Consider the following 27,442-nt stretch of genomic DNA (forward strand, 5'->3'; position numbering starts at 1 on the left):
CTTCAGGTGTAATGCAAAGTTAAACAAACATCTGGCTACATTTTCCCTGAAAGGTGAGATATTTAAATTCATTTAAAGGCTGCCTGGCACTATTGATCTGCTCTCAGGGTTAATGTGAATGAAGCTTTTCCTGGTACTAGAATTTTGGAGACCTGGAGGTGCTCTGAGCTGAGATGTGCTGAAGGAAGGAGGTAACTGGTACCTTCACTGATGTTCCAGTGACCCCCTCCCACCTCCTGGTTTCCATGTGGAACCTCCAGCCACTGGCAGCCAGAATTGCTCTTGAGCATCCTGCAGTCACACAGTGACCTTGGGTAAGTGACTTTACAATGAATCAGTCTCATGCTTGCTAACAGCTTTTTGGCTGCTGCCTCCACAAACTGGTGCCTTCTCCAGGCAATTTTTCCATGCCCTCTGCAAAGCTGTCAGACTGACTGCTGGCTCTGGGGGGATCAACCAAGCCTTGCTCTTGGGCTCACAGTTGCTCTTCGGTACTGTTGTAATCTGAAAGTTTGCTGCAATTAGTGCAAATACCAGAGGGAGAAAATAAAAGGCTGTTCTCAGATGTCCTGTAGAGTGAACAACTGAAACATGAGTGTGGGATGAGCCAGGAAAACTGGCATTTTTCCCTGGCTGCACGCCATATGGAAGAGACAGTGCCTTGGAAGGGAAGGAGCAGAAAAGTTTGCCATTGGCTCTGATGAATCCCAATCCTGCTTCTACTGAAGTTGTTGGGAATCCTCCCATTGTCTTCAGTGTGAGCAAGAAAGGATCTTAGGTGAGGATGGATGACTCTTTCCCTACTTGAATGAAGTCTCTTGCCTATTTATGGGCCTGCTTCTATTGAAACCGAGCCTGTTTTAGCCTTTTTGGGTTCTTAGGGACCTGTTTGTATAAAGCAACTTACCTACCTATCTTTTTTTTTTCTATTGTGTGTATTTTTTGTATGTTCTGTTGGAAGGTGAAGCCTCTGTAGAAGGGGATACAAAACCTGATTTTTAAATAGTAATAAACCAAAAGAGAATTAAACTCTGCAGGCTGCATGCATTCATTTCCTGGAGACGGAGAGTAGAGACCACGAGTGCACAGAGAGATGGGCTGTACTTCTCGTATCTCAAAATCTTCCTCTCTTCAGAGACAGTTCCTGCCTTTGCACATCTCCCCAGCTCTCTGTGAAAATCCATAATTGCAACACTGTGTTCCCAGGATGGCCTTATTTTGACTAGAAAATCCTTTCTCTGGCACTGTGCAATGAGATTTCTTGTTTCAGCATAAGTGGATGGAGTAACAAGTATCTGTGAAATTCAGTATTGTCCTCATTGAATGGCAGTGAAATAAAACCAAGACAGGATATATAAATATATTTTTGCTTTTGGCCTGCCTACCTCAGGTGCTGGGGCATTGTCCAGTGCACAGTGTTCTAACTCCACACCATTATAATCTAAAGAAATAAGTGTGCAAGTATTAGGTGAAACTTTACTAAGCCTTTGTTCTTTCCTGGCTTTTTACCTCCTTATGTTTTTGCCAGCTGGAGCTCTGACTTTCTAAAAGAGAAATCAAAAAGACCAAAATAACGACAGAATTTTCCCCTGTTCTGTAAACATACTTAGGGAACAGAGCATTTGCTTTTGTAAATAGATGTAAAACAGTCCATGTGCATATGTCAGTCATGAAAAAGGCTATCTCTGCATGCCTATGGCATGTGTGTGACCCAGAGAAAATACAGAGGTTTGCCTTTCCACACAGGAAAGAAAGGGCAACTTCCCAAAATAACTCCTCTAGCAGCCTTCAGGCAAACACCTGTGGAGGGAGGTCTCACAGTACCTGTGTGCCAATGGTTTTATCTGCTTTCAGGTCACCTAAGAAAACAAAATCCAGAGGTGAGAGCTCTGCATTGTAAATGTCTGTGAATCGTGCTCTTTATGAGGAAGCAATAATAGCTTTGCTGCAAGGTTTGGTCTCTGCTTCTCTGCTCACGTGTTGAGTTACAAAGGAGAGCCATTACAAAATGAGTCTCTGCTTCTGCTCTTCCATTATGACTCCAGTCCTCGTCCCTAAACCCCAGAGAGATAAGAGGACATGTGTTTGGGGTTTTTTTATGTGTGCAAGTTTATAATCTTACTGCCTTTCTGTTGGCTTGGAATATGGATCACTTGCTTATGAGTGCCTGTGCTATTTGGACATGGTGTATTTTCTACAGGAACTGGGAGTTTTGCATATTTAAGTGCAACTCTAACCTCATGCTTTCCACAATGGAATCTAACTCCTACTTTGATAATATTCCATGATTATTGAAGTTTAAACATAAGATTTTTGAGCTATCACCTCTGTTTGACTGTGGAATCAGATTCCATGGTAAGGGAAGCATTGTTATAAATATATTTAATAATCCAATTCACTGGAGGTTAATTTGAATAGATATTAGAACAGAAAGCTTTATTCCTTTTGACTCAGATCTCCAGATGTTTTGGTGCTGTGTTTTTATGTTTCTCATGTGCAAGATAAACCATTATTTTTAGAAAGGCATTTTCTAACAAGAGTGAATGTTGGTTTATCAGACTGCTTAGCTTTGCCAGGTACTGCTGGGCACAGCAGTGGATTGAGAAACAAGAAAGCTGCAAAGTTACTTTTATACCTTAAAAAACAACTAAACAACACATTTTTCTTCCTGCATTAAAGCTTGTTTGTACTTTTCATCTAAGTCAGCACTACACATGTAGAACTTGAGAACATCTCAAGTCCTTGCATGCATATCCATCTTCTGGATTCCTTCCCCTAGAATACCATTTCATAAGGTAGGTATTGCATGTCTGAGGCTTCCAAGCACTTAGCAGACATTTAATCATTTCTGCCTCTGTGACATAAGTAGTATTAACATGGGAAACCAAAGCAGAAGCTTGCCTAAGGTCAAGCAAAGATCAGTTAAAGAATTTAGACCAAGGCTCCTGTTCTTGGCTCAGACCTATGTGTTCTCTGAGTAGATCACTGTATCTTTCAAAATAGCTTCCCTTCCTCCACCCTTAAAAATGCGGTCTCTGTTTTTTGTCAATAAGAGCCTGCATCTGGGAGAAAAACCAAACAATCAAACAAACAAAACCCAGCAAAAACCAGGGCAACTGGGGACTGAAACACCACGGTTAGACAGCTGTACCTAATTCCTAAAATCATTGCTATGGTTTTATGGTATCCTGCTAGGAGACACCCCTGTTGGATGGCAGGTAGAGCCGTGTCTGTGATCCAGGCACCGGGATCGGGACACTGCAGCTGGGAAAAGAGCTGAGGGCCGTGATCCACGGGGAGTCCTTCACAGCTGCCACAGTGGGCCAGTGTGAACACAATGTCTGTGGGCACTTGGGCCCTTCAAACCCACTGAGAAGAGCTGTGGAAAGGCACTGGGCAGTTTGTGACAAAAAGGACAAAGAAGCGTTGCTGTTGGAGAGGAGTGTGTGTGAATTTCTGAAGTCAGCCAGTGTTTAGTGCTAATCTCTTAATGATGGCAAAGGGGAGCTTTGGTGCTTCTCCCCAGTAAACAATAGGCCCCACATTGCCTCTGTCCTTTTAGGACAGCCCACACAGAAAGCACATCTGAGAAAGCACTCGGAGTTAGTGGAGCAAACCCTGAACCAGTCTGAACCAGTTCAAATATTGCATATGGTTGTTTTGCTTCTGCAGACTTCCTTGTTAGTCCTTGGAGGCTGTGCCTGGCATTTACTGAGCAATAGCTCATGCTGTCAGACTGAAGGGGGAGGGAAAGCCTCTCCCTGAGTGTGTCAGCAGGGCCATGCAACAGTGCCATTGGATATTCCTGCCCCTCCACGCCGACTCCTTTGTAGTCACTGTCTCTGTCTTGATGTTTGGTTATAGTCGGCTCAGTTTCATAAACTCAACATCTGATCCTTTTGTTGCAGCCCTGATGCTTTTTTCTTACATTCAAATTGTTTCCAGGTTAGAAATGAAACATGTTTGTTTACGACTCCTACATCGTTGCTTACAGAAGGCTTTTTACAGGTGAGACCCACTGTCATTTTCATGACCAAGACAGAGGCAACAAAGGAATAAACCCCCTGATTTTGTTGGAGTTGGAATAGTGTTTAGTGGCAATCGATGCTTTAAGCACAAATTGCTCTAAAAATCTCTTCATGGTAGGCGAGGTCTCAGGATGTACTTTATTCTTGAGCATTGCCATTTATGAAGGAAGCAGAAAATGGTTTAGAAAAACAAGTTTTGAGGAAAAATTGGAACAATTATTTTGGTTGCGTAGGAATTAGAAAGGGAATTTATGGGAACATGACATATGTTCTGTTACAAGGAGGGCAGTGGTCAACTTTTTCCATTTTAAGCATTCCTTGTTAATTTGGCTAGGAAAGATTACTCAGATTAGAAAGCTCATTTTGTTTACTCTCCCCAGTGTCTTAGTTGGTAAGATTAAGTAATAAAGCATGTTAGTTCTTGCATAGGAGGTTAGATGAACTTTTGCCCAGGAAGATCTGAAGGCACTTGGCTATGGCCAGAGAAGGAGGTGGGTTTGATGGGTTCTTGCAGAGTCACTCCAGAGCTGTACCTCTGTGGCTGCCTCCCTTGGCACAGCATGTTGGGCTATATGTGAGATTCATTTTATTTTTCTTTTTTTTTCTTTAAGAAAAGTCTCAATACACTTTGAATTTTTCCACAGGTGAAAAAGTAGAACAAACAAACAAGAAAGAGCAGCTGACAGACAGGAGAGAGAGAAAGCAGACATTGTTCATTCTGGAACCTGTATAAAGTAAACAGCAAAAAGGTACCAGCTCACAGCTGAAACTGGTTCACACTGAGTTTAGGGAGGATGGATGTTTGTGGGTGTGGGCATGTGCTGTGATACATGTATGTGTATACACCTACAGAATTCTACATGTAAACTGTGTGAGAATGTAGCTGCACAGCTATTAGATTACTTGTAGTTTGGGTAGTTTAAAATCAAGTCCTGGGAAATAATGTCACATTTAATCTCTAAAAGTGTAGCAAGAAGAGCAAACCCATTCCCAAGCAGCAGAAAGAGCAATTGAGTCTGCCTTTGACAGCTGCCACCTGGCATCCTATTAAACTTAACTCTATGAAACTGCCAGGCATAAATCTTCCCTCATCCTGGAGAAAGCTAGAGATGAAAGAAAAAATTATGCTTAGAAGTCAGTCGTGGAAAAGACTTTGATCTTTACCATTAATGTGAAGGTTTTTGCATTTCTCCCAGATTCCCCATTGTCCTTCTGTGGACTAGAAACTCAAATTGTTTTCTGGAACTTGGCTGGGTGTAATGAGAAGTGCAAATTTATCTTGTTACATAGCAGGAGAGCAGGGAAGGTCTGAGATTTGTTTCCACAGAGATTAGTGCAGTTCCTGGATCAGTATGTACAGGAGGAGGTGCTTTCTGTGCTAGATGGAAAGGAAGCATTAGTTAGTCTCATGAAGTGAGCAAAAAGAAATTAATTGTGCAGGTTGGCAGCCCTCTGCAAACTGTTTTGGACAGGCAGTGCCTCTGGATGCATATGTGGCCCTGCAGCTTCTGCTGAATGGAATCTGTCCCGTAAAATCTGTGATGAAGAGCTATTACAAACAGAAGGCTTGATTCAATAGCCCCTATTAACAATTCTTGCTGACTCCAGTTAGCCTTGCCTTCACAGAGAGTAACTGGAGAGCACCAGGAATGCAGTAACGGGGTGTCTGTGCAGACAATGAGCATAATGCCACAAAGGAGGAATCTTAGCTGGGGATGGCAGTCAGGACTGACACACACAGTTGGGTTTTGGTTTATTGGTTTTCTACAACCTGGCTGAGGTTTTTTAATCTGACATTATTAAACTAAATTTTCTGTAGTGGTAAGTCATATTGTTAAAGCATGAATCACACACGAGTGTGTGCTGAGGCCTATGGTCTTATACTCAGGAGTAGTTTTCCTCATCTACCCATCTGTCATGCTGATATGTATGTGTTTTTGTGGCTCCATTGGGGATGCAGCAGGTAACCTGGTTGTAAAGAGATTAAAGTGTTCATGACCTGGTGAAAAAGGGGGGAAAAGTTGGGTTGGATCAGCACCTTGAGCCAGCTCGTCACACAAGTACCTGTAGCAGCCTGAGAGAGCCCTGCCAGGATGGAAACATCTGGGAGTGGAAAGGAAAGGCCACTGCTCCAAAGAGTGATTCATAAAACACTGAATACAACATGCACCTTCCTGGCATAGAAATACTTTTTATGTGTTCAGTGTTTTCCATATGATTTCAAAGCACTTTAAAAGAAAGGAACTTCCCTGTCCTCTTCTGAGAAGGGAGGTTTGATTGTACCTCATGTAACAGAAAGGAAGGGAAAGCGCAAAGAAGTGAGGCAAGCAGGCAGATTGGCCAAGGTCAGGAGAAACTCTGTGGGAAAGCCAGAAATAGCACCTTGTGCTGCAGGCCTGTGCCTTGGCTACAAACCCATCAGTTGGCCCAGGCTGCCTTTGCGAGCTCATTGTCAAACAGGACCAAGTATTCAGTGGCTTGTTTTTCACTGGTGTAAAATAGAAGCATTGCTGAGGACTCCAGATGCTTGTGTACAGTCACTGGTGTGTTCAGGAACAGAAGTATCTATTGTAACCCATTTGAAATGTCTGCAGAGAGGCTTTATCACAGTGGCTGGCTGCCTGCAGTAGAACTGCTCTAAGGCATTTTAATGCTGTTTATCTTGCTTTTTCTATAAGCAAGCACAGCTCTTAGGGGATGTGGAGTCAAAGGAAAGCAATGGATTAGCAGAGGTGAGAATGTAAACCTTTAAGGTGGAGGCGCAGTGTGTAGGGTAGAGACCAGTTTTAAGTGCCTTAAGACAAACACTTTCCCTGCCACAGGCAGCGGTTCAAGCGTAGTTCCGTGTGGGAAGTCTCTTCTGGCCCAAGACTTTCCTGCGAGACTTTCCTGCGACTGTCAGAGACGAGCCGCCTTTCGGCAGCGCTTCCCCGGCGTCCCTGCCGAGCCCCAAGAGCCCGCGGGTGCCGACACCCACCGCAGCGCTCGGTGCCGGCGAGGACCGTGTGCGGCGCGGGGGAGCGGCTGCGGTTGCCGGCGGCCGCAGCCCTGCCCCGCGGCGGCCGCCCCTTCCCTCCCGGGCGGCCGGGCGGCGGCGGGCGGCAGTCGTTAGGGACCCGGCGGCGGGCTGCGGGCGGGGGGGGAGCGCAGCCGGCGGTTGTATTACTGGGGAGCGGCCGGGGCAGGGCTCGCCGAGCTGGCGCGGCCGGGGCTGTCGGCGGCTCGAGAGATGCTGCCGGGGCCCCGCGGCGGCGCTCGGGCGCTGTGCTGCTGCTGGGCTCGCTTGCTGCTGCCGCTGCGCCGGCCGCCCGCGGCGCCGGGGTGAGTTGGAGCGGCGGCCCTTTGTGGGGGGACAAAGGCCGGGCTGGGGAAAGGGGAAGACCCCCGTGGGGGAGCGGGTGCCGGGCGGGGGCGGCGTGGCCGGCGCCCCGCACGGCTCGGCTCGGCTGCGTCTCTCGGCAGAGTTGCTCGCGGCACGGCGCGTGCCTACCGCGCACCGCCGATGGCCCCGGCGGCCCCCGTGCCTCAACTGGCTGAGCGTGCGGAGGCCTCGCGCTGCCGGCAGGTGGGTCCGGGCCGGGGGAGAGCGAGACAGGGGGGTTCCCTGGGGGTTGAGGCGGCCGCGCTGACGGCCCCGCTGCCCCCCCAGCAGTTCAGCGAGGACCACAACAGCTAGCAGGAACCCGGACGGCGCCGCCGCGCCCTGGTTGCTTCGTCCGAAACGCCACCGGAGACCCCGAGCGGCGACCCTCGACATCGCCCGTGCTCAGGTAAGAGCGAGCCCCCGCCGGACCTCCCCTGGCCCCTTGCCCTGGGCAGCCCCTGCCGCGGGAGGCCGGGGGATGGCTCTGGGCCGGGTTCGTCGCCAGGGTGGGGTCCCCCCTGCGCACAAACAACCCCGGGCTACGCCAGCACCTCCCTCGGGAACGCGGCGTACCCGGGGCTCCCCTCCAGCCTTCCCCCGTGTGTGCACATCTGCCTCCCAGCTGTGCCTTGCTCCGCCCCTACAGCTTTTCCATTAGTGCTAGAAAAGGCCTGTGGAAAGCCCCCACTCCTCCATATTTCACTAGTCACCATAGGGCTCTTTAGCTGTGTTGCAAAAGGGCCGAGGTCTGGGCATCTAAGAACTGCAGAGGTGTTGGGAGAGTCTTACTCTGGGGCGTGTTACAGCTGACTAAAGAAGGTTCCTGCTGCTAAACGATTCCTGGTGGGAATTTGAATACAGGTGGGGGAAAGAAGTTGGAAAAAATAAGAATTTTAAGGGAGGACACGAAGAAATGGAAAACCCCAAACACTGGATTCCTCCTGGATAGTCACAGTAGGAACAGTTTACCAAAAGAACCGTAGCTGAAGCCTGATTGAGGGAGAGGAGATGTCAGTGTTGACTGACGCCAGAGCAGCCACTTGGGGCTTTTTGAACTGTTTACTGATTTCTGAGTCCTGCAAGATTTACGCACTCACTGTCCCTTGAGATTGCTGTCCTCGTGGGTAGATACTTTTCCCACACATGAACACCCCTCCCCTTTTCTTCACTTTGCTCTTTTTTTGCATGCTTTTCCCTAAAGATGGAGCAAAACAAATGTTCTGCTGCAAAGAGCCTTACTCAAAACAGTCCTGCAGCTTTGGGATCAGGAGAGTTACCTGCCCTTTTGGCAATTTGTGTGTCTAATGGGTTTGACTATTTTTGTGTCTCAGAATGGGCACCTTTCTGTGTCCCAACAGCTCCCTTTAGTTCAGCTTCCCGGGCTGACCGTACCTGAAGTTACTGTGCAGTGCAGGAGACTCTGATTTCCTGTCTCTAATCCCCCTTCTGTACTTCCATTTCACATTCCACTGAGGCCTCAAAATGGCTGCAGAGAGAAAATCCACAGGGAGTTATTGCCAGCTGTGGGGCAAGATCCAGGTGGAGAGAGTTTTCAGGTGTGGATGTATACTGTGCACAGCATTTCCAAAAAGTAGGGTTTTTCCTGTAGAGCAGGTAATAGACACCTACTCTACACCATCACAGCTTCTGGTGTGCTACAGCTTCCATTTGAACTGTATCATGAAAGAAGGTGCTACCTTGAAAATCTTTCAGTGCTGTTGATAAAAACCAGCAGTGATAAAAAACAGGGCCGGGAAGGGTCCTGTGCTCTGAGTGTCCATCCTTGGGTGCCTTTGGGCTCTGGCTGAGCAGGAACTTGCTGTCCTCACACTTATCAGTGGCTGTGCTGCCTGGAGGGCTGCTCTGACTTAGCCTGTCCAACATACTAAAGGAGTTTGCTACTCCACTGCAAAGAGGGGCTGGGGGAGAAGAATATCCCCACGTTGTTTTCACACCAGCTGGAGTCTCCTTCTCTCAGACTTTCCTGTGTCAGGAAGACTGAGGCAGAAGAGAGATAAATAGGCTCCTGGGAGATCTGGGATGGAGATTCTCATAATCTTGTTCACGTCTGTTCAGCATGATTGAGGCTGCAGCCTGTGTATCGATCTGTACATTAAATGAAGTCATTGTGCATCCTCTGGACTCGTGCCCTGAACCTGGGTTTCGTTCTGCTGTCTGACTTCTCTCTCATCTGCAGTGGTGCCTTGGACTCTTAGTTAAATGGTTTCATGTCAAAGGAAAGTGGGGGGAGGAGAGTACATTTCTTGTCTACTTTGGAAGAATTTCTGGCAATAACTTAAGAGGGAACAAACACATGTTGTTTTGAAGTACTCATCAATGCTTGGTATGTTGTATATATTTTTTTTTCCTCTCAACAGATGCTACAGCTGCCACTGCCCCAGTCCCTACAGCAGAGGTTGGTGCTTCTCAGGAGGATGAGCAGGTGTTTGAACCAGCTGATACGTTGCCCTCCCGGAGCGAGGCAGCCGCAGTGCAGCCCGTCATTGGGATCAGTCAGAGAGTGCAGATGAACTCCAAAGAAAAGAAGGACTTAGGGACACTAGGTATGAGCTCAGGATCATGTGCTGGATCCATTCTTGTAATTCTGGCAGGATGGATTTGTTTTGAAGCTCTAAAAGGTACTGCCTCTAATTTTGTCTCTTTTCTTTTTCTTTTCACAGGGTATGTGCTGGGGCTGATCATGATGGTGATAATCATTGCCATCGGAGCTGGTATTGTCCTGGGATACATCTATAAGAGGTGAGTGGCTGTTCTTATTTGTCCAGAAGCTGGTGTGTATAGAGCAGGAGTGTCTGAGCACCTGCAGACCTAATCAGATCCCAAGGAAAAGAGACAGAAGCATATGTTTGGTTGTGGAACATTGAGCAAGAGTTTTGTTTGTGCCACTAAGGAAAGAACTATTGAAGAGTTAATCCCATTCTCCATTTCACCCATCAGTGTGGTGTTCTGTCCCATTTAAAGTTTCAAATTGCCCTCTATATTCTTTGCTTTTTTGTGTGTGCATACGTGCCTTGATGTGGCTTCCTCAGATGTGTTGTGGGGAGCTGGAATTTATGCAAGAGCTGGAGAGAGCAGATCCCAGGTGCCCTCTGTGATCAGAAAAAGAACAATCCTTCTAGCAGGCCACCTGTTTCCCTGTTTTCTCTAGTCTAGCTTTAGAAGAAAAACAGTTGGCAATTTTTTTTGCCACTCATGCATTGTATCCTATGAAGCTGAATACCAACTAGCACTTCTTTTTGGTCAAAGTTCATTTTACCAAAGCTCCTGTGTACTTTAAGGTCAGTTTTCATTCATACTTCAGTTACTATTTTTTCATCCACTGTGTTGGATGAAAATGTTTCTGTAGCTCAGCAGCCTTTGAGGGAAGTGGCAGCAGCAGCTTAGTTGTAAGAGAGAGGGCAGGATTAACAAATAGCAGTGATTGTCGCTGCAGCAAGCGAGGGCCCAGGCTCCCTCCTCTGGGAGGGTTGGTTCTGTGTTTTGGCTGTTTGACAGCAGTCTGACACAACCAAGCAGAAGGAGCCCTTTCCCAAGCTGGGACATGTCCTTATGTAAGTGTTTATAATAAATGCCGACAGAAAAAAAACAGAGGGAGGAGTGTTACATAAGGGGCAAAACACAGAGCGCTGCTTGTCGAGGAATCTGATTTGAGGTGTCACGTCAGAGAATGCTGTCTTGTGTGCTGGCAGGGACGGCAGCTGCTGCTGCACGCTCGTAGGCAGCTTTGAAAAGCAGCCAAAATGCTGACAGGAAACCCCAGCAGCTCTGCCTGGCTGGGATCACGAGCCCCGGGAGGAGCCCTGTGCCTGTCCCACCTCGCCGCTCTCCTTGGCGGGAAGAAGCAGGAGACCAATGTTGGACTTTGTCCAAATGCAGCTTTGCTTCTCCAGCCACAGATTGCTCACAGCAGGGCTGCAGTGCAGGTTTACTGTCTCCCTCCTTGCCTTGATCTCAAAATTGCATGTGCAAGCTGGCAGGTTTGGGGAGGTGTGGTGAGAAACCTTTAATGGGTTTAGTAGCTTTGGGTATACATAGCTTTTCTGGAGACAACATGCTATTAATGCCAAATCCATTTTTAAAGTAAGGCTGCTCTTCCTCAGCACAAATTACAGAGGTGTTCCTTCCCTTAGCAACAGGCAGGAGGCTGAGGTAGGTTTGGGAGCTGGTTGTGGAGTTAGGCTTTAGCTGCAGCAGCAGAAGGCAGGGCCAGCTCTGAAGTCAGCTTTAATACTTTCAGGGACAGCCTAATTTGCTGCAACAAAAAGCAGAAGCTGTCACCACCTCCAGTATTTGTTTCAGATGAAGCAGGTTACAGAAGCCCTTCTCCACAGCAGTGGGCTCTGCACTGTCTCACTGCTCCCCTGGGCCTGCACCAGGCAGTGCTGGGGGACTGTAAGGGATAAGAAAACATATGGCAGCTCCGTGGTTTGGAGGGGAGGCCTGGCTTTACAGTCATCATTTAGCAGCAGCAATGTCAGTGAATAAAGCCAGTTGGAGGGAGGGACAGACTTCACTTGGCTGCTTGTTTTTTAAAGATGCTCAGCTGGGGTCCTCTGCTTACAGTAGGGAATATATCTGGCACTTTTTTAGTAGCTGAAAGAGCTGTTTATCTTACAGTAGAGAAGAGGGGACTCTGCTCTTTATCACCTTTACTGAGACTCTGCTTCCAGGCAGTGGCACTCACCCCATGCATGTTTTTTTTTTTAATTTTAATGTAGGGGGAAAGACCTGAAGGAGAAGCACGAGCAGAAGGTGTACGAGCGGGAGATGCAGCGCATCACGCTGCCCCTGTCCGCCTTCACCAACCCCGCGTGCGAGCTGGTGGAGGAGAACACCATCGTGGTGCACACCACCCAGACCCCCGGGGAGGACACGGGCAGCGGCCCCCTCATGGGGCAGGCGGGGACTCCTGGTGCCTGAGTGGCTCGGGCAGGATGTGCAGGCTGAGCAAAGCCTCCAGCTTCCCACTGTGAGTGCAGGGGGTGCGTGTGTTCATTTCTGTTTTGTTTTCTTTTCGATGAACGCCGGCTGAGGGTGACAGAGGAGCAGAGCAATGGGCTATTCATCACCATCTGTTGGAGGGGCACCATTCAGTGCAGGACTGCCTGGGGACTGGTGTGGTGGACCCTGCTGCTTCCTCCCACCTATCTCCATGGTGTGCCAAGGAGCTGGGGGGGATGATGAGCCAGGCTCACGACTGGCCACAGATCCCATAGCCCAGAGTGTGGTCTTGGCTTCCTCTTTTTCTGTTCCTTTCCTATTTAATGGTGTGCACTGTTTCTTAAGTTTCAGCCTGGAACCCCAGGAGGGAGCAGTACTGCAGGGACTGAGGGGAGCTTCACGTCAGACTTAGCTACATAATTACACTCTGATTATAGTTCCTGCCTTTTTGCTTTAGTAGCTGAGAGCTGGAAACACTGTCCAGAATCCTGCTACTGGATCAGGTTTTTTTTTCCAAGGAAGAGTTTATTTGAGGGATCTCTTTGGCCAGGAGCAGTGTGTTTAGCCCCAGTGTCAGTTTGGGAAAGCTCTCCTCTAGCTCTTGACAAATCCAGGTCTTCCAGGGCTGAGGCCACATCTCCATTCCCCTGTGGTGCTACATGCACAGCCACAGTTGTAGGTGTCCAGGTGGTCTGTATGTGCCTCCTGCTCACTTATACAGATCAGGAGACCAAGGGCCAGCAGTAGATAGTTGTGAAGGAAACGAACTGCCCTTCAGTTACTTAAAACAGGTTAAACACTGAGGATAGATAACATCCTCTCTGGAATTCCCTTGGCTTCCTACAGAGCCAGTGCTGGACAGAGTGGCCAAGCTGTGGTCACCCAGATCACCATGCAGCAGCTCTGGCTCCAAGGGCAGGACAGGGCAGTTGTTTTGTAAGATCCTGAAGTCATGGCGTGGCTCCTGGCCCAGCCTCTGCCACACACACTCAGCTTGTGCAGCAAGACTACTTACAGAGCGTGGCCCTATTAGAGAGGTTTTGTAACAACTTTTATTAGCATTTCAGGGGGTTTGGAAGGGATGGTTGCTGCAGTGTCTCCCAAGTGGCACCAAGGCAAGGCCAGTTCAGGGAAACACCCGTCCCCACCTCAGGGGATTCAAGCCATTCAAGTAAGTTTTCTAGCCATCTGCTTTATAGCTGTGGGCCTAACAGGGAGCAGCACTTGGCAGCAGGGGTTTTAGTGTTAATGTTTGATTCAGAAAAGGGAAATGTTTTATTTTTAAATGCCTTTGAATACCATTTCTTTGTAAAATGTTTTAAATACCTCATTATGAGAAGGTGCAGACTGTGCTACCTTGTATTAAAGCTTAAAAGAAAAATGCTCTGTAGACCTGTGTGGACTGTGGCTCATCTGTGCATTCCCCTGCCAGAGCAGCACCCTTCAGCTTGTTGCAGATTTAGCTGAGGAGAAAGGAAGATGCCACTTCAGTTTGCCAGGCCCAAAAGTAAATCCCTTCAAGCAGTGCCTTCCCTCACCAGCAGACACGGGGCATGGAGCTTGTCTCCTTGCTGCCAGCAGCTGGTCTTTGGACTGGGACACTGTTCCTGAAAAGCAGCTGGTGACTCAGCAGCCTGGCCCGTGGGAAGACACTCGTGGTTACAGCCCCTTCCTGACTGACACGGGTCAGTTCTGCTTTGGTGCTGCTCAGCAGCAGCTCCTTCCCCTGGGAAGCACGATGGAGACGGAGCACAGCGTGTTCCAGGAGGCACTGACAGAGCATTTTTGTTCAGTTGTTGTCTTAACAAATGCCCCTTGGACTACATATTTCAGAATAAGAGGTTTCCAAGAACAGGCTGTATTTTTATCCCTGCACTAGAAAAGGAAAACATAAGGAGGCTCCATGTTCTGCTGACTCCTGTCCACCCTTAAAAACCAACCAACGAACAGAACTGAACAACTTCTCCAGGTAAATAGTCCTACAGAGCCCTTGCACTGTGACTCTGCAGTTCTTGGGTGTTTGAGATGGTACCTCATCTGGGCATGTTGTGACTACAAATGAAACCCGAGAAAGTTACAGCTTCCGGCTTTATTGAACACAGAGACCACAAAATCTCGTTCTTACAGCATTCACTTACTGCTTTTTAATTTAGAGCGTGGAGCTGTGCAAATCACAGTTCATGAACCCCACCCACACATCACCCAGGACTCTCCCCTTCAGGAGTCTCCTCACAAACCAGCCTGGGAGGGGGAATGAAAGGGCAAATCCTATTAATAATGCTGAATCCACTGGACCCAGTTTAGTGAGGCTCCTCCACTGACTCACAGCACAGGGAGTCCCCAGTGTTTCTAAAACACCACTACATAGACTAAAAACACCCCCCCTTGCACACCTGTTGTCATGTGATGGCTGGTCCCATGTTTTTTTTACATAATACTTTAAACTCATGGGTAGGGGGAGAAAATCAAAGTAACAGCAAAGACTAACACCCATTCCCCACCATTCAATGCTGAAGGGAGGAGGGGGGAAAAAGGAGCACACTAGAAATCCAGTTAAGAGCAGGACTTGATCCAGCTTTTGGTTCAGTTCTGCCAACCACATGAGCTACTGCAGCAGTAGCTTTATTTCCTCTCCCACTAAGGGAGGAAGAGAAGTACTGGAAGAAAATACACCCCCACCTACCTCCCAATGACTCCAAGCCCTTTTTTCTCCCCCAAAGCAGGGAATGACCCTGAGGAAAGTTTCTGCTTGGAGAATCAGTTCAGGTGCTGCAGCAGCAGCTGCAAGAAGGACCTTCAAAGGGAGCAACTTGCACAGTCTGCAGGGAAGGATGAGGTAATGGCAACTGAATTACTTGTTCTCCAGCTGCCACTCCAGGGAGGATGGGACATTCTCCAGCACTCCTCTTTTCATGATAAGTCCATCCTTTAAGTAACCTTGGGCAAGTCCCCCGTTGCTGTTGTCCATGCACAAGGTCTGAGCCACTTCAAACCTTTGGCTTTCGGACGAGCACCTTCTGCCGCCCTTTCTGTCACTCATGTCCACAGGCTGGGAGCTCAAGCAGCTTCAGCACTGCAGGAATGTCCCCAGCCAGTGCCTAGTGCAGTTCTTCTACATGTTCAGGTTCAAACACCTTCACCTGGGTTAAAGTTTGGGGCGGGCAAAATCACTGCAGGCGTGGGGTCTGAAGATGCCCCAGTGGCTCATTTGCTGCCAGCCTCATTCACCATCAGGAGGGGCAAGCAGAGCTCAGTCTTAGTGTTTCTAAGCAGGCTTTTGGAGGTATTCTGAGACAGGGAAGAAAACCACAAAACCAAAACAAAAATTCATACATGCTTCCCCAGAGACAAGGTATTTCAGGAGAGCTGCCCAGTTCCTGGGGCTTTTCACTCTCTCCCCGATGCACGTGGGAGGTCAGCATCTCAGTGAGTTGTTCTGGGAAACACATGCACAAACATACACACATGTGCTGTCCTGGTGGGGCATTTTGCTGGATGTCCAATTTTCCCAGCTTTCTGAGCAGGGCAGTCAGTGGGAGAAGCAGTTCCAGAAGTGCTGGTCCTTACCCAGGAGAGTCTCCTATAGCAATTCCACCCCTGGCAGACAGGCCAGGGTGGCTTCACAGCTTGCAGCCAAGTTCTAAGGCACCACAGTAAAGAAGCCTGAAAAGGCCAGAGAAACATTTCTCAAGCCAGAAAAATAGTGTTGAGCAGCTTTCCTAGGTGCAGTTGGCAGGAAACAGCCCTTTTTGCTTCTGAAACATGCCAGAAATCCACAGTGAATCAGGATGTCCAAGAGGAGGGGCACTGGGTGGGGAGAGAGAGGCAATGCAGCAAATGCACAGCGTGGTGCCCCGTTAATGCCCTGGAAGTGGCTGAAGTGCATCTCCCTCCCTGACACTCATCCCAGCTCCAATGGAAGTGATGCAGGCAGCAGGAAGAGCGGACTAGGTGGTGTTCTCAGGTAGCTTGTCCCGGTTCAGTCCATACTGCACACTCACATTGTGGTCCAGCTCCTCCAGCTCAGAGGGAAGGGGGATGGCAAGTTCTCCAAGGTAGAGAGAGAGAGCTTCAAAGGAATCTTCCAGCTTGGAAAAAGGGGGCCTAGAAGCAGCAGTGAGGAAATGTGAGTGGGGAAGAGGAAGAATAACAGCATCTGGAAAGGCTGAGCCCGTTGTCCTTCCAGACCACTCTGCCATGTACTAAGCTGTGTGCAGGGACATGATTCCCTCCCCATTCAGCTTCCAAGACTGCAAAGCCTCATTTTTACAGCCAGTGATCAGGCTCTGGCTCTTTGGAACCCACTTGGCATCAACACTGTTCTGAATCTACAAGTTTCACAACTGAAATCAATTGAAGTATTCACCCTGCTGCCAAGGCCTGCCCCTACTTTTGGTACCTGAGGAGCCCCAAACAGTCACTGCTCCTCCTCTGTGCTCTCTGTCTTGGAATTGTTTGAGAGATCTCCACCATATACAGTGGCCTGTCTGCCAAACTGATGAGTCTTAATTCTCTCCACACACAGACGCCTTTGAGCATTCCCAAGAAGGTTGGAACTGCCCTCTGTGCAGAGCAACCTTTCCACCATGGGGATACAGACACAGTCCTGCAGGCTTACAAGGAGGAGGAGCCCTCCAGACCCCAAACCTACCTGCTCTCTGGCTCCAGTCTGCAGCAAATAGCAGCCAGAGGGAAAAAGGCTGGAGGACAGTCAGCAGGAACAAACTTCTCCCAGAACAGCTTGACATTAAGGCCAAAATCCAGTGTGCGTGGGAGACAGTCTGGGTCAGCATAAACCTGGCCTATGATCTAGGGAAAAATGAGAGAAGCACTTCAGTACTGCAGCAGGTCCAGAGTGTTAACAGAGAACTTCAGCATCAAGCAGGGGCTCCTTCAAACTATTATGGTGGAAGGGAAAGAACAGAAACATTGTTCCTCCTTTCCAATGGAGCCGCTGGAGGCCCAGACGCCTTCTCCTTCTGCCCAGGGTCTCTGCCAGAAGACACAGGATGATGTGCCCCTCCAGGGCGTCTCACTGCTGGAGATGAAGCAGCCCCTCATGACTGCAGGTGATCAACAGACCCTGCACCACCATTCCACCCCCCAGAACTCACCACCTCCAGCACGAGGGCACTCACAGTGTACTAGAGGGAAGGAGCCCAGAGCAGAGCTCTGGAGTGATATGGACTCACAAGGTCAGTGTCAATACAAACTTTCACATGGACAGAGCATTAGGTTTAAAGCCTCATCTGCTATCACAAAAAGGGTGTTATTTATACCCACTCAGGCTTTTCTATGCCAATAACTCACAGCAGGGCAACCACATCCTGTAACGAGACAGTGGCACACCCAGTATGTGTTTTGGCAGGGTTATTTCCTTATCTGAGTGTAGGGCTTTTTTTTTTTAGCATTGTTGTTTTGGGGACAAAGAAAACGTTCATGTGCTCCTACCCCTTTATTTGTCTTTTTTTTCCTGAATGAAACAATTGTTTTAATCCCACATACAGATTTTTCAAGTTCCTAAATCTATCACTCACAACCACAACATTCTCTGAGAGGAGGGCCCAGTGTAAACAGAGCTCCAGATGAGGCCACAAAGATTTAAGCACAGACATTTGCTTTGTCCCCTTCATCCAAACGCTGAAGATGAAACTGTGCTGGCATCCCCTGGTGTTCCTGTAACTGCTGTGTCACACTTAACACCCTGCCTTTCATCTGTATTTCCACTGCCATACACACCTTTTAAATTGAAAATACCTCGTGGCTTTCAAGTGGTGCTTATTGTTCTGCAGGCAGAAAACCTGATGGAACAGTCAGAATGTGCATTGGCTCAGAGATAAACTAAGCCCACAGACTTCAGGGGGCAGCTTCATTAATCGACCTGCAAAGAGGTTTCTGCTTCCCTTCCTTTGAAGTGAAGTGCCATCCCCAGTGGAGGCCCTGAATTTGCTGAGATTTACAGATGATTGTTCTCTCAGTGAGGCAGTAGAAAAAGAAAAAAAGTATCACAGTTCTGGGGAATACTTTCAAATGGATACCAGGGCTCAGTCAGAACTTGATGACTTTTTTACAGCTTCTCTCAGTCCAGGAGGAACCTCTGCACTTCTTTCAGTCCAGGAAGAAACTGGGACCAAAAAACTACAAGACAGTTCTCTCCCTTGAGGAAACAGAGGCAGGGTACACTTGTTCTCCCAGTCTAATTCACTGATAATGTGCTGTTAGGTCACAGACTGCACACTCAGAACACAGAGACCTCGCTGATACCATGTGTACAAGGAGATGGCAGTGGGGAAAAGGGCCATGAAAAATGCCATGTCACATCTTTGTCTTACCTCACAGAGAACAATCCCAAATGAGAAGATGTCCACCATCTCATCGTAGCTCTGTCCTGCAGGAAACATAAGACAGTCAGCTCTGTAAGAGACAGTTGCCCATCCAGCTATTCCAGGAGCTGCCAGTGCAAAGTTTATCTAAGCCTATTCCCTGGAGGGCCCTAAAATAGGTGACAAAGCAAAGGCTTAACTCTGAGCAGGGTGAGTCACCCCAAGATATGTACATACCAACTGCACCTTCCCATACACTGTTTAACCCTGCTTCTTTCTTATCCTGGGGAATTACAGGACAACAGGAGGAAGTGTGTTGTATAGACCTGTGTATCAGCTCTGAGCAAATGCTAAGGATAACTGTGGGAAGCTTTTGTCCATTCCCCATGACTGCTGTTCTAATGCATCTCCACAGTGCACAGTCAGTGCTCAGCTTCTGCAGCAGGCAGCGAGTGCCGAGTCCCTCTGCAGTGACTGCAGGGATAATAAATTACACACCGGCAGCACTTTGATCCCGGGAAAGCAGGCAGGCTCCAGCCTGCCATGCTCTGCTTACAGACACACCCCGCCCAAGCCAGTATCTGGTAAACAGAGGTGATGTCAGACTATGCTCTTGCTGTTCTCCTGACAAATGCCAGGACTGAGACAGGCTCTGAGAAACAGCCCCAGACTCCCCCGGGCTCTCCAAGGCTCTCAGGCCTTGAGAGAAGGTGAACAGAACAGCGCACAAGAAAGCAATAGGGAGAAGAACTGAGCTGAGGGAGAAGAGCCCAGTTGTCCCTTCCCTGCTGGACTATGCTGGACAGTGCTGATACCCCAGCCAGCCAAACTGCCCAGCCTGATCAGACAGACCTGCTCATCAGGAGGAAATTGTGTCCATTGCATTCCCTCACCTCCACTCCTGCAGGAGCAGCTTTTCCTAAGGGTCACTGCTCAACCTTAATGCAGCTGAGGGCTGTGTGCCAAAACCCTGATTTCCCTGCACTTGGACAACTCCCACCTCAATCCTGAGGCTTCTGCAAACCTGGCAGCAGATGGCTTCTCCCTGGATCTACACAACAGCCTCATCTGGAGTTTAATGATGCCCTGTTTCCAGGGCAGTTCCAAAACATGAGGCTGTAACAGCAATTGATCTCAGGTTCAGTCTTATCTCAGGCCTCTTTTGTTTTCTCTGTTATCTGGATTATAGGAAGCTTACATCCGTTGCCCTCCTGAAGAATCCTGTTGTCAAGCCAGAAACATTACCTGGGCTGGCACAAAGGTTTACCAGGTCAGGTACTGCAGCTACAGCATCTGTGTGTATAAATAAGCTTCCACATTAGCAGGTCTAAAATCACAGGCTCTAATAGGTTTGATTGTTACTGGGGCCGGAAGCTTTCAGTAATCCTGTCATCCCTGTACCTTGTCACAGCTGTCTCCTCACCTGCTCCTGCTCTGGGATCTTACCATTGAGCATCTCTGGGGCCATCCAGTACGGGTTCCCCACCACCGTGTAGCGCTTCTTCCTGTCGCTCTTGCGCAGGGTTCGCTTCTTGGCCGAGGGTTTCTCCAGAGTGGGCTTTTTCCTTTCCTCCACAATCAGCCGAGACAGACCGAAGTCAGCCACCACCACTGTCTTATCCTGCACGAGGGATTGAGTACAGCCCACTGATTACACTCAGCTCCTCTCGGGAGCAAAGAGGCTGCAATTCCTGTTCGCTTCCAACTACACTGTAAGGGCAGCTATTCCAGCTCTCCTGCAGCCAGATGAACATACAAGATGTGTAGACAGGTGTAAGATACCCAATTCACAATCCCAACTCATCATTTCCTCCCTTCATTGCTTTATTTCCCCTGTAGTCATTAACACTTATCCCTTCAATTTGGCTACACTTGCCAGGGCAAACCTGGACCTTTCCTTTCAGAGCTTCCTCTTCTACCTGGCCAAGAATTAACCTGGGCTTTCACCCTCAGTTGTTTTTTTCACCCACATGCTAATCTCCTATCCCAGCCAAGTGAACAAGGGTGAAGTTTGAGGGAATGAAGCCACATAAAACTCCTGTGACACAGCATTTCAAAAAGAGAGAGCACACACATGTGCACACCCCCACACACTGGTCTGAATCCTGAGTGCCAATAAAAAAGTCATCAAGTGGTTAAAAGAACAGAAGCAGCTGTAGAGAACATCTCATAGTGGAGATAAGGAACAGAGCTGTACTAACTCTGATGACTGTTACAAGAGCTGCTACCAGGGGAAAGGGGGTAAGAGAACAGAACACAGAAACAGTGAAATCCAGATCAGTCTGGAGAACCCTGTGTCAAGATGAAGCTCCCTTGTTTAGGGCACTAGAAGCCTCTCTGAAATCAGTTCCACCCTGACAAAAGAGGAAGCATCAAGCAGAGAAAACTAAGGGAGGAAGATGCCAAGGAGAGGAGCAGCAAACTGTGGGAACAGAGGTGTAGCTCACCAACTTGATCAGGCAATTGTGTGAATTCAGGTCTCTGTGAATGATGCACATGGAGTGCAAGTAAGCCTGGAACAGAGGGAGAAAAGCTGGTGTTAGGGGTTCCCAGGTTGGCACATCCCCTCACCTTTACAGACTCAAGAACCTGATGCCAGTGGTCAGGCAAGGTCCACAGCCCCTCATACACCACCCTGCTGAAGCTGCTCACCCTGACCCTGGAGGTTTGCTCTGTGACAAAGGAACAGCCCAACTCACCATTCCAGAGGCAATCCCTTTGGCAAAGCTGACCTTCTGCTGCCAGGGAAATGGGTCCTGAAAGATAAGTCCTCAGTGGTCAGTACTATCTTACCAGCCAGCTGGTGACAGCAATGCCTCCACAGCAGGGGCTCTTACAGCAGTCACAGACACCATACAGCCCCGGAAAGAACAGCTTTCCTGCCTCAGGCCCACCCACAGCTAAGAAGCAGCTTTACCACAAGCAGATCAGCCTGGTATAACCACCCCCCCCAGTCAGGCTCACAGAGTACAGCTCTCTCAGGAATCCCAACTCACTGCACTGCGGAGGAAGTCCTTCAGTGTGCCCCCCTCGATGTACTCGGTGAGCAGGTTCAGCTTCTTGTCCTTGTACAGCACCCCAATGAACTTGAGCACGTTGGGATGGTCCAGGCTGCGCATCACTTTCACCTGGAGACAGAGACATCCCACCCCAAAGAGTGAATGGAACAAGTCCCAACAGGTTCTTCTGTGGTGACAAGCTCTCCAGTGCTGAAGGTCCCCTCCAGAGATCACAGAGAACACTCAAACCCCAACCTCAAGGCAGTCAGTTAAGTGTTGCCTCTTCATTTTCACACTGTGCTTTTAACCTGATCTTAATCATTAAGGAGAGTACCCTTGAGTTGGGCTAACTTTTCAGAGCCAGGAGCTCTCCAGGGCAGCTCTCAGCTTTGTACTGCAGGTGTCAGGGCAGTGTCAGGTGCTTAGGGAGCTGCCTTTAAGCTAAATCTGACTTTGAAAAACATCGTAGGCACCACCAAGAAGATAGTTTAGCTTAAATACAGTGAGAGTCTTAAATATCTTATAGATATTGGCCCTGATGCTTTGTATTTATGCACAAGGCTCAAGGGATAAATTCTTTATGTACTGCACAGCTCAATTTGCCTCAGACTTGGGCTGCTTTTTATCACTGAAAAATTAATGAACTGGGAGCTGAAGCCACGTCTATTGCTCAGTGTGAGTCACACTTCACTGCAGCAAACATTCAGATCATGGCAGCTTTCCCCCCTGCAGTGTCTCCCACCTCAGCACCTTGATTCTCTCTCTCTCTGAAGAAGATGGAAGAGAGTCCCACCACACTACAGGCTCAGAAGCCTTTTTGAAGTCTTGCTCCTACCTCTGTCAAGAAAGTCTTCTGCGTTTCCTCATCACAGCGAATCAGCTCCTTCATCACCATCACCTTTCCTGTTGCTTTGTGAGTCACCTGGTGGAAAGAAAACCCACAACTACAGGCAAGGTTCAAGCATACACAATTCCAATGCTCCTGCAACTCTTCTGAAAGAGAAGGTAACATTCCCCTCCATCCAGAGAGGAGGAACAGAGGTGGGAGAAAATTCAGAGGCCAGGGATCTGCTCAAACCTGCATGAAATTTCTCCTTTTGGAATTCAGCAGATTCTGTTTGTGAAAGAGAAACTACCTAAAGCTGACAGAGGATCATGCCAAGAACCAGAGCTGAAGCCTCTTCTGGGTAGCACAGTGCTGAGCATGCACACAGGCTGCCAAAGCCTCTGGAGGCACCAGTTCCACACTGGTGCAATCCTCAAGTTCCCTTTGGGAAGCATTTGCCCACCGTGGTGCTCACGTCTTGTACACAGACCCCAACAACTCCATTCTGTATCAGCACAGGAATCAATGTTCACTTGCATCAGATACCAAACCAAAGAACCCAAAACTACCTTACACATGCTTTGGTTTTATGGGGAACCTCAAACTCATCCACGTGCAAGCAGAACTGGGATGCACAGGCTGTTCAGGCAGGAAGCAGTTATTTTACCTTGCTCCTCTGGAGCAGTGCCCTGCTGCCTACAAGGAATGTCCCCAGATGGTGGCAAACACAAGAAGATCCACCATAATAATAAGGTAAAAAGTTTCCTGGCTCTTGACATGGAAAGCATTTCCAGTTCCTCGAGAACTGTTTGCCTGTCTCCAGTTAGTTCCTGGCATTTTGCTGTGTTCTAGAGGGTTTTTAACCAGCTCAGCCTTGCTTGCATGAGGTGCCTGAGTGAGTAGAAAGGGTCCAAATTCCAATGAGCACATTCTCCTGGACATCCTCTCCCCTTCAGTTGCTTAACTTGGACAGCTCTGTCTCCCTAAGATCTCCAGGGAACTAACCAACCATCTTGTCTCTAGGAACAGGAGGGACCTTTTTGACCAGCTGTAGTACTTGCTGCATCAAACCCAGTCAATCTGAAGCTTAAGAAAAGTGTCACTTTTTTTGCCTCCTACCCTTTAAAATAAAAAGCCTTTCAGAAAACCTCCAGAACTGCAATCCAGAACACAAGACCCTGTTGCAGCATTTAGGAAGCTTATGAGCTCTTGCAAACACTAATTCTGTTTGGAACCATGGAATATAACAAGGCTGGTATAGGTGGAATGTGAGTGTGGAATAACATGGAATAACACAACAGAAGCAAGAGTACAATATTCTTCTGCTCCCATCTGAAATCAAGCATCCATACACAGGCAGCGAGCCAGGGAACACCACACATTTCAGCCAGGGACACGAAAGCCAGAGACATCTAAAACCCAAAGAAAAAGGGCAGTGAAGAGACAAAGACAAGGCTAAGTGGAATTCTTAAGCTGACATACCAGCAAAACTGAAACAAGTGTCATCATGAACCTCCAGGGGGGCAGTTTTAACTCCCAGAGCATGCACCTGAACAGGATGGCCATGGGGCAATTTGAGCAGAAAAGAAATGCCTTTGTGCCAGTAACTGTGGGGACACAGGTGACAAAAACATGCGACAGAGCAAAGGTTCCACTTACCTGCACCTGTTATTTCTCTATGAGCAGAGGAGAAGAGAAATATGCTCATTAGTATGGATCAAAAGCAGTGGGACTGTAGAACTGGCACATCACCTCCCGTGGAAGCATGAGATGCACATGGTGGCTGGACACCTCAAGGTTATACCCTTGTGCATGTAAGGAGAGAAGTCCCATATCATGGTGTGTGCAATCTCAGTCCTGAGGAGCTCACAGCACCTTAACAAGGCAGAGGAAGCTGCCCCCTGGTGCCAGGCATGTTGGGACAGGAATTGCTGGAGCACACCCTGTCAAGACCCCAGAGCTTAAATGCAAGAGAACTGCTATTGATGGAGATTTTAGCTGTGAGAGTCATGCAAGACCTGACCACTACCCTCACACTGACAAGATATGTAGGCTCTGCTGTGAGTTCAGAGATGGTCACGACATCAGCCTGGCAAAGCCCAAGCCTGCCACACTGAGGGTGGGTGAGAAATGCTCAGGGGAGCTGAATGCACCTCTGCATAAGGAAGATGCTTGTAAGAAGAGGTGTAGCCTGTCACCCATTCTGTCTCCCTCACCCAGGCAGCTGCTGTGACATAGGCACTCTGGAGAACTAAATCTAACTCAGGAGATGAGCATGTGTGGCCAAGGTTGACACTCAGAGGAGACAGTCAAAACCATCTGCAGCCAGACACTCTCAGGGAATGAAATAGAAATGGATCTCAGAGCAAACCAGGGAAGATCCAAGACCAATCACTCTCAGCAAGGCAAACACCACTGAGACAGTGGTGAAGGATCCTGAGACAGGCAGGCATTGGTGTAATCAAAGTAAATGATGAATGTCTGGGGACCTCCTCACCTTGATAGCCTGTCCAAAAAATCCTTTTCCTAGAACTTCGCCATGGATCAGGTCACAGGGCCGGAAGATTTGCTGGGAGCAGCTGGAAGAGGAGCGCAGGGATTCAGAACGACTGATGTCACGGCTCAGCAGGAGCGGCTCCTTTGGAGAGCTGGGGCCAGGAGACTTGGAGATGCTGTTACTTCGCCTAGAAAACAAAGAAGACAGGAGGATCAGGGAAGCTGCTGGGGAATGTCTGGTCCAACACATCCCATCATTTGCTCCTAAGGGACCAGTTTCTATGTGTCCTTCAGTGCTCTTAATATCCCCAAAGCCAGATGCTCTCCCAGCACTGTGGAAGCTCTTTATGATCCCAGAGCAGATTCCAAGTCAGAGCTGCCTGACAACAACACACCTCCTGCACTGGCAGTCAGAGATGGAGCTCTGGGAAAAGGGGGAGGAAGCTGTGAAGACACAGCACTTCTATCTCTAAACAAGGATTAAAACACTGGTAAATGACTAAGTGAGCACCTGAGTGCCCTACTCTAGGAAGACAAGGTCTCAGTCCGATTCCCCTTAAGGACATATCCTTCCCCAGTCATTTAAGGCTGGTAAAAATCTGACATTTATGTTTTGTAAGTGTGAAACTTAGTAGCTTTTCTCTGTTAACAGTAGAGCTCCTTACTTCTATGAAGGAAAGTTTGTCATCCTGAAAGGGAATGGAGAGAGTACACATCAACAGCAGAACCCAAAGCTCCCCATGGCTTCTCCAATGATTTATCCCACTGCCCACAACAGAGATAAGCCATGTCCCCACAGTCATGGCAGTCCCAGGGCCTGGGCACAGAGCTGCCCAGCCAGGGAGCACAGGGCAAAGCCAAGCCAGGCCAGAGGCAGTGCTTCCAAGCCTTCACCTGAGGGAGCGCCGTCGGAGCGTTCCTTCCAGGTTCTCCTTGATGTCCAGTGGAGAGAGGGAGCGTGGGGAGATGGGTGGCTTTATGTGGGTGGGCAGGCGGGAGTCCAGGCGAAGCCTGTCCAGGCGCTGCGAGACGGGGTCGTGCTCGATCAGCAGCTGAAGGGTCTGGCTGGTCTTGCGAATCAATTCCTCCACCTGAAGTCAAACCAAAGGACAGCACTGCAGCAGACAGGAGGAACACAAACCACAGGAGACAGAGGAGACACAGAGAGTGCCCCTCAGGAATCAGAGGAGCGAGTTCAGTGAGGTCACTCCATAGTTGTGGTTTAGTTGTGTGCACCACAGCTGTCTGCCAGACAAATCAGACCAGCAGCACAGAAGCTCCTTATGCTGCCCAATTCTTTCTGGTCAGCTACAAGTAACCTACACAGAAAAGATGTGGACAGGCTGGAAAGGGTCCAAAGAAGGGCCACAAAGATAATCAAAGGGTTGTGACGCTGCCACGTGAGAAAAGGCTGAGAGAATGGGGTTTGTTCAGCCTTGAGAAAAGAAGGCTGAGGGGAGACCTTATCACCATGTTCTAGTATTTAAAGAGTGGCTACAAAGAAGATGGAGACTCCCTTTTTACAAGGAGTTACGTGGAAAATACAAGGGGTAACTGGTACAAGTTAATCCTGGGGAGATTCCAATTAGACACAAAAGGACAGTTTTTCCCAAAGAGAACAATCAGCCCTTGGAATAATCTCCCCAGAGAAGTGGTGAATTCCACAACATTGGACACTTTTATGTTTCAGCTGGACAGGGTGCTGAGCCATCCTCTCTAGACTGTCCTTTTGCCAAGAAAGATTGGACCAGATGATCCTTGAGGTCTCTTCCAACCTGGTATTCTATGACTATCAAATGATTTTCTTTTTCTGTGTTCAAAAATTACACAGGTTTCCACCTCGAACAGTGCTGTAAAAAACAGCTTTGAAAAAGCTACACAGAGATTTATCTGTGAGATGTTTTGTGCTCCTTGTGTTCTCTTCAGCACCAACAAAAACTTCCCCCTATGATCAGCTGGGCCCTTGTGAATTAGCAGTTGCCTCTCAAAGGCTCAGAAGAGTGCACTTCACTAGCAGTACATGGGAAAGTCTTGACAGCCTCTCTGTCCTCTCTCACAGCCCTGGACTTTTCTTACTGCCCCCCTTTACATTTGAATGCCACAAAATCATTCCTGCATCCTAATTGCATTTCCATCTGTTACATTTTCCTCTCCAGCTGGAAGGCAAAGCTTGTCCCCATGTTTATTCCTACTGTCAGCACGAGTGCTAGGGCTGTACACACTGTGTGTAGGGCAGGAGAACAGTGTCAGGAAACAGAGAAGGTGTAGGAAGGCAGAGGAGAAGGAGGCTTCAGGACAGAACTCCACCCACCTCCTCCACCTGTAAGGTGCGAATGGGAGCTCCGTTGATCTCCAGGATCCGATCCGCAGGGTGGATGGCATTTCGGACATCTGGGCTGATGTGCATCCTGTTAACTCTGAACAGGGGAATTACAGTGTGTGTG

The 27,442-nt window shown here is 48.6% G+C and overlaps 2 protein-coding genes across 4 annotated transcripts in view; one reads left to right on the forward strand and one right to left on the reverse strand.

The window, feature by feature from the left end:
• Positions 1-7,530: 7,530 nt before the first annotated feature.
• PIK3IP1 (phosphoinositide-3-kinase interacting protein 1) lies at positions 7,531-12,678 on the forward strand. The gene is made up of 5 exons (XM_029963284.1): positions 7,531-7,593; positions 7,708-7,798; positions 9,771-9,956; positions 10,074-10,152; positions 12,132-12,678. The coding sequence occupies exons 1-5, from the start codon at positions 7,531-7,533 to the stop codon at positions 12,331-12,333; spliced, it is 621 nt and encodes a 206-aa protein (XP_029819144.1). The 3' UTR covers positions 12,334-12,678.
• Positions 12,679-14,428: 1,750 nt separating this feature from the next.
• Positions 14,429-27,442, reverse strand: part of LIMK2 (LIM domain kinase 2) — a 29,390-nt gene continuing 16,376 nt past the window's right edge. For all 3 annotated transcript variants that reach the window (XM_018081956.2, XM_029963279.1, XM_008925757.3), the window contains exons 5-15: positions 27,310-27,415; positions 25,893-26,089; positions 25,000-25,186; positions 22,512-22,598; positions 21,674-21,805; positions 21,377-21,433; positions 21,125-21,190; positions 20,124-20,298; positions 18,687-18,742; positions 17,006-17,163; positions 14,429-16,458 (exon numbers count right to left, since the gene is read on the reverse strand). In XM_018081956.2, coding sequence (XP_017937445.1) covers positions 16,302-16,458; positions 17,006-17,163; positions 18,687-18,742; positions 20,124-20,298; positions 21,125-21,190; positions 21,377-21,433; positions 21,674-21,805; positions 22,512-22,598; positions 25,000-25,186; positions 25,893-26,089; positions 27,310-27,415 — 1,378 coding nt within the window. In that variant the 3' untranslated portion in view covers positions 14,429-16,301. The remainder of the gene's footprint in view (positions 16,459-17,005; positions 17,164-18,686; positions 18,743-20,123; positions 20,299-21,124; positions 21,191-21,376; positions 21,434-21,673; positions 21,806-22,511; positions 22,599-24,999; positions 25,187-25,892; positions 26,090-27,309; positions 27,416-27,442) is intronic.

The sequence above is a fragment of the Manacus vitellinus genome, unplaced genomic scaffold (genome assembly GCF_001715985.3).
Source record: "Manacus vitellinus isolate BGI_N305 unplaced genomic scaffold, ASM171598v3 scaffold_58_pilon, whole genome shotgun sequence".
In the NCBI taxonomy this organism is placed as follows: domain Eukaryota; kingdom Metazoa; phylum Chordata; class Aves; order Passeriformes; family Pipridae; genus Manacus; species Manacus vitellinus.